The following is a 4,660-nucleotide window of genomic DNA, read 5'->3' as shown; positions in this document are numbered from 1 at the left end:
ATTGATACACGAAGAGAAGCAAAGTATAATAGATACACAAAGTGAATACAAAGTGTGATAGATGCACTATGTGAAGCAAAGCATGATGGATATACGCAGAGTGTGATAGATGCACTACGTGAACAAAGTGTGATTGATACACTGAAGGTGAACACAAAGTGTGATAGATGCACTTTGTGAACAAAGTGCGATTGATACACTAAAAGTGAACACAAAGTGTGATAGATGCACTATGTGAACAGAGTATGATAGATACACTAAAAGCGAACACAAAGTGTGATAGATGCACTATGTGAACAGGTATGATGGATACACTAAAAGCGAACACAAAGTGTGATAGATGCACTAAGTGAACAGAGTGTGGTTGATACACTAAAAGGCGAACACAAAGTGTGATAGATGCACTTAGTGAACAAGTGTGATGGATACACAAAATGTGAACACAAAGTGTGATAGATGCACTTAGTGAACAAGTGTGATGGATACACAAAAGATGAACACGAAGTGTGATAGATGCACTTAGTGAACAAAGTGTGATGGATACACAAAAGGTTAACACCAAGTGTGATAGATGCACTTAGTGAACAAGTGTGATGGATACACAAAAGGTGAACACAAAGTGTGATAGATGCACTTAATGATATCAGTTTAACTAAAGCACCACACTTAAGGCCTTCTAAATCACAAAACTACTCAATTCTCAAGTCCGAATGGATGAATTTGTATTTCCTTCGATTTTCTTTCTCATTCTCTTTCTTTGCTCTAACTTTCCCTTCTAGCTCTCAAGAAGAACGTTTCTCTCTAATTTTATCCATCCTTCTCTATTTTGTTCTAGGAACTAAGTAGCTTAGGCATCCAATAGTTTTTTTTTGGGTGAATAAGAGATAAAATAAAACAAGAAAATTTACACAACTACAAGGGGCATACCCCAGGACCTAACACAGCTATACAGAAAACAGAACAAAAGCCAACAACCTGTTCACCATTCCTATAATCTAGCAATAGGAAGAGTGAACAAGAAATATAAACAATTATAGCAACCTAGGCGAAGAGAGAAACAAACTGAAGCATAGATCCAGGAGGCTATGGTCTTGAAAAGAGCCTCCTGCTACTGTAGCACCAAGCAAGAGAACCTGGACACTGTATCCACAAGGGCACGAGCCAAAACAAAACAACATTCCCTACACATCCCGTAGGGATAGGAATAAGAAACCAAAACAAAACTAACCTGTTAAGATGTGTGCAACCCGAAACATGGTTACTAGGAAAGCTATTAAGAACACAAAGAAGCACAAAGGTACTCCTACACAGCCCGTAGGAATAAGCTAAACACACTACAAAATTATGTAAAAAATACAATGAAAAACAACTGATTTTCTCCCTCATGTAGCACAGCAAGGCGCTAGCAGCAGCCATCACCATGGTACAGACACACCCTACAAACTGCCACCCGAATCTGTGCAGCATGTATTCATCACCCTTCCACGCCAAAAAACAAGGGTACCAGCAGCAATTCCCTGTAACTGCACTGTAAGCAACACCACACCTCCTCACCAACAAGTGAACCTGTCGTAAATCATAAAGGAGAAGACATAACAGACACACAATATAGGAGCTCTCCTCACTCGACCCACAACACAGTATGTCTCTCCACTCCATATATGATCTCACAACACTAGGCCCACAACTCACATGATACCTCGAAAGAATCAGAAGGACATTATACTTGAAAGATCCAAGAACCTGCACAAACCATATATAAGATATAATAAAAGTTAGCATAAAACATGTGTGCTGTCTCTCATCACTCAACCCACAATGTCTGGAAATATTTAGGTAGCTCACAACACTCAACCCTCCATACGGACACATCAATGTAGGAGAAGATTTAGGATTCATGATAACCTGCAAAAGAGCACCCAGTTAGTAAACCCCACAATAGTTGCTCACCATCACTCAACCCTCAATGTATGTAACGTCACATCACTCATTCTCCGGCCAGCTGCAATAGTATGGTGCTGCTGCAAGATTTTGAAAGGAAGACTCCATTCCTCCAAAAGCCAATTATCACCTGCAGAAATTTTAACATTTTCCATAGAAAGAAGCCTACCCCTAACCATTTGGATAATAGAGTTAGTAACAACCTCTTCAGGCTTTTGGGCCTTATTGAAGATCCTACTATTCCTCTCCATCCAAATGTGGTAGACAGTGCAAAGAAATGATAGCTTAAGAATCACCATTTTCAAGGAGGTACCACTGGTGGATCTAACAGCAAAATCAACAGTTTCCAACCAAGGCAAAGAAGGCCAGTTAGACTTGCACTTGGCAAGGATACCACCCCAAATCCTAGAAGAAAATATGCACCTAAAAAAGAGATGAGAATGATTCTCCTCAGGATCTTGACAGAAAGGGCAGTAAGGATTTGTAACAAGACCACAGGTTTTAAGTCTATCACCAGTATTAAGTCTCTCATTGATGGCTAACCAAACAATAAAACTAACCCTAAGGATTGAAGGGGGGCCCCAGATAAGTTTGGACCAAGTGACTTTAGGGCCCTTATCCCTCCAACAATCCCAAGCTGACTGGATAGAAAAGTTACCATCAGCAGCCAAATTCCAAAACGGAGTATCAAAAGAGCCAAAGGAAGGTAGAAAAGATAAAGGGGTAGAAGAGATCCACTCCTTTATCTCCCAAGAATTAGAGATAGGCCACTTCCAAGAACCATTAGAGACTATAGAGCTAACCTTGGTGCTGTCAGGAAGATTAGTGTCATAAAGAATTCTAGGACCAAACCTATGCCACAGCGAACCAAGCGGGTGCCAATTGTCATACCAAAGGAACACATTTTCCCCATTACCAATTTTGAACTTGATGTAAGGATAGATTAAATGCCTAAGAGACAGGATTTTCCTCCAGACCCATGAGGGGTCACTCGGAGTTCTAACAGCCCAAAAGCTCCTCCCTTTAAGCAAGTAAGCCTTGACCCATTGGCACCACATGGAACAATCACCCCCAGAAAACAAGTACCAAACATGTTTGGCTATAGCAGCCTTGTTCCAGGTAGCTAAGTCCTTGAAACCAAGGCCACCCTCATTTTTTTTCCTGCAGATATATCTCCAAGCAATCTTAGCACTATGTTTCTTCAACTCAACCCCAGACCAAAGAAAAGATCTAAGGATGCTCTCAATGTCACCAATGATTTTCTTAGGGAGGATAAAAAGAGAGGACCAATACACTTGCATTGAAAACAGAATAGACTGGATGAGTTGAGCTCTACCAGCATAAGAAAGCAGTTTATTGGTCCAACTTTTAATCCTCTTAGTAATTCTCTCAACCAGAGCATGACAATCAGACATTTTAAGCTTGGTAGTGATAAGAGGCACACCAAGGTATTTCACCGGGAGGGAGCCGTCAGTAAAATTGGCAATCTGAAGAATATCCTCTTTAAGCTCACTACTACACCCCGAGAAAAAAATATTACTCTTACTAGAATTAGGGGTAAGACCAGACAGATCCCTAAATTCATCCAATCCCTGCATGATAAGAGAAACAGTACCAGGGTCCCCTTTACTGAAAATCATCAAATCATCAGCAAAACAAAGGTTAACAATTTTAGTTTTCTCACACCTCCAGTGGAATTTGAACAAAGGGCTCCTAGATTTCTCAGCTAGAATTCTGGCAAGAATTTCCATGGCCAACACAAAGAGATACGGGGACATAGGGTCCCCTTGTCTTAATCCCCTCGCCCCTTTAAAATACCCCTGAAGGCTCCCATTAATACAAATCGAGAAAGAAGGACTCGTAATGCAAGCCTTTATCCAGGTAATCATACAAGGAGGGAAAGCCATAGCTTTGAGGATATCAATGATAAAGTCCCATCTCACAGTATCATAAGCTTTCATAATATCAACTTTCATGGCGCACTTAGGAGAGTGGGAACTCCTATGGTAGCCTCTCATAATCTCTTGGGACAAGAAAATGTTGTCCGAGATCCTTCTACCTTGAACAAACGCAGACTGCACAGGATCAATCAAATCAGGAAGGGCCAATTTAATTCTATTAGCTATGATCTTGGCAATGCATTTATAGATGGTATTACAACAAGAGATGGGTCTATAGTCACCAACATGAGTAGGATTAGGAACTTTAGGAATAAGAGCTATAATGGTACTGTTAACCTCAGAAAGAAGTTTACCAGAGTCAAAGAAAGACTTAATAGCTAGAATGACATCCTTACCAACAATATCCCAAGAGCTCTTAAAAAAACCAGCGGAATACCCATCCGGGCCAGGGGCTTTATTGGACTTTAAAGACCAAAAAACCTCCTTGATTTCATTTTCAAAAACAGGCTTGGACATTGAAACAGATTGAGAGAGAGAGACTTTTTTTTCCACCAAAGATTGAATCCTCTCAAGGCCCTTGTACTGATCCACAGAAGGGGTACCAAACAAATTGGTATAAAAATTGATAAAAGAGGTGTGGACATCAGTACTATGAGTGACCAAATTAAATTCAGCACCTTATTTAAGGTTTTCTAAATCATCTAAGTGTTCAATTCTCAAGTCCAAAAGGATGAATTTGAATTCCTTTTGAATTTCTTCCTATTTCTCTTTCTTTTCTACAACTTTCTCTCCTCTAACTCTCCAGCAAAATGTTTCTC

General features: G+C 40.1%; 1 protein-coding gene across 1 annotated transcript; it reads right to left on the bottom strand.

Moving 5' to 3' along the window:
* Window positions 1-944: 944 nt before the first annotated feature.
* LOC145823890 (uncharacterized) lies at window positions 945-4,358 on the bottom strand. Its single transcript, XM_082923440.1, has 5 exons — window positions 1,962-4,358; window positions 1,846-1,905; window positions 1,693-1,743; window positions 1,420-1,566; window positions 945-995 (listed from the first exon to the last, which is right to left on the bottom strand). The coding sequence occupies exons 1-5, from the start codon at window positions 4,356-4,358 to the stop codon at window positions 945-947; spliced, it is 2,706 nt and encodes a 901-aa protein (XP_082779566.1).
* Window positions 4,359-4,660: the final 302 nt, after the last annotated feature.

Source organism: Camellia sinensis, chromosome 4, assembly GCF_055761805.1.
Source record: "Camellia sinensis isolate YWXY chromosome 4, ASM5576180v1, whole genome shotgun sequence".
In the NCBI taxonomy this organism is placed as follows: domain Eukaryota; kingdom Viridiplantae; phylum Streptophyta; class Magnoliopsida; order Ericales; family Theaceae; genus Camellia; species Camellia sinensis.
Note: the sequence above shows the minus strand (reverse complement) of the source record. Positions and strands in the feature narration are given on the sequence as shown.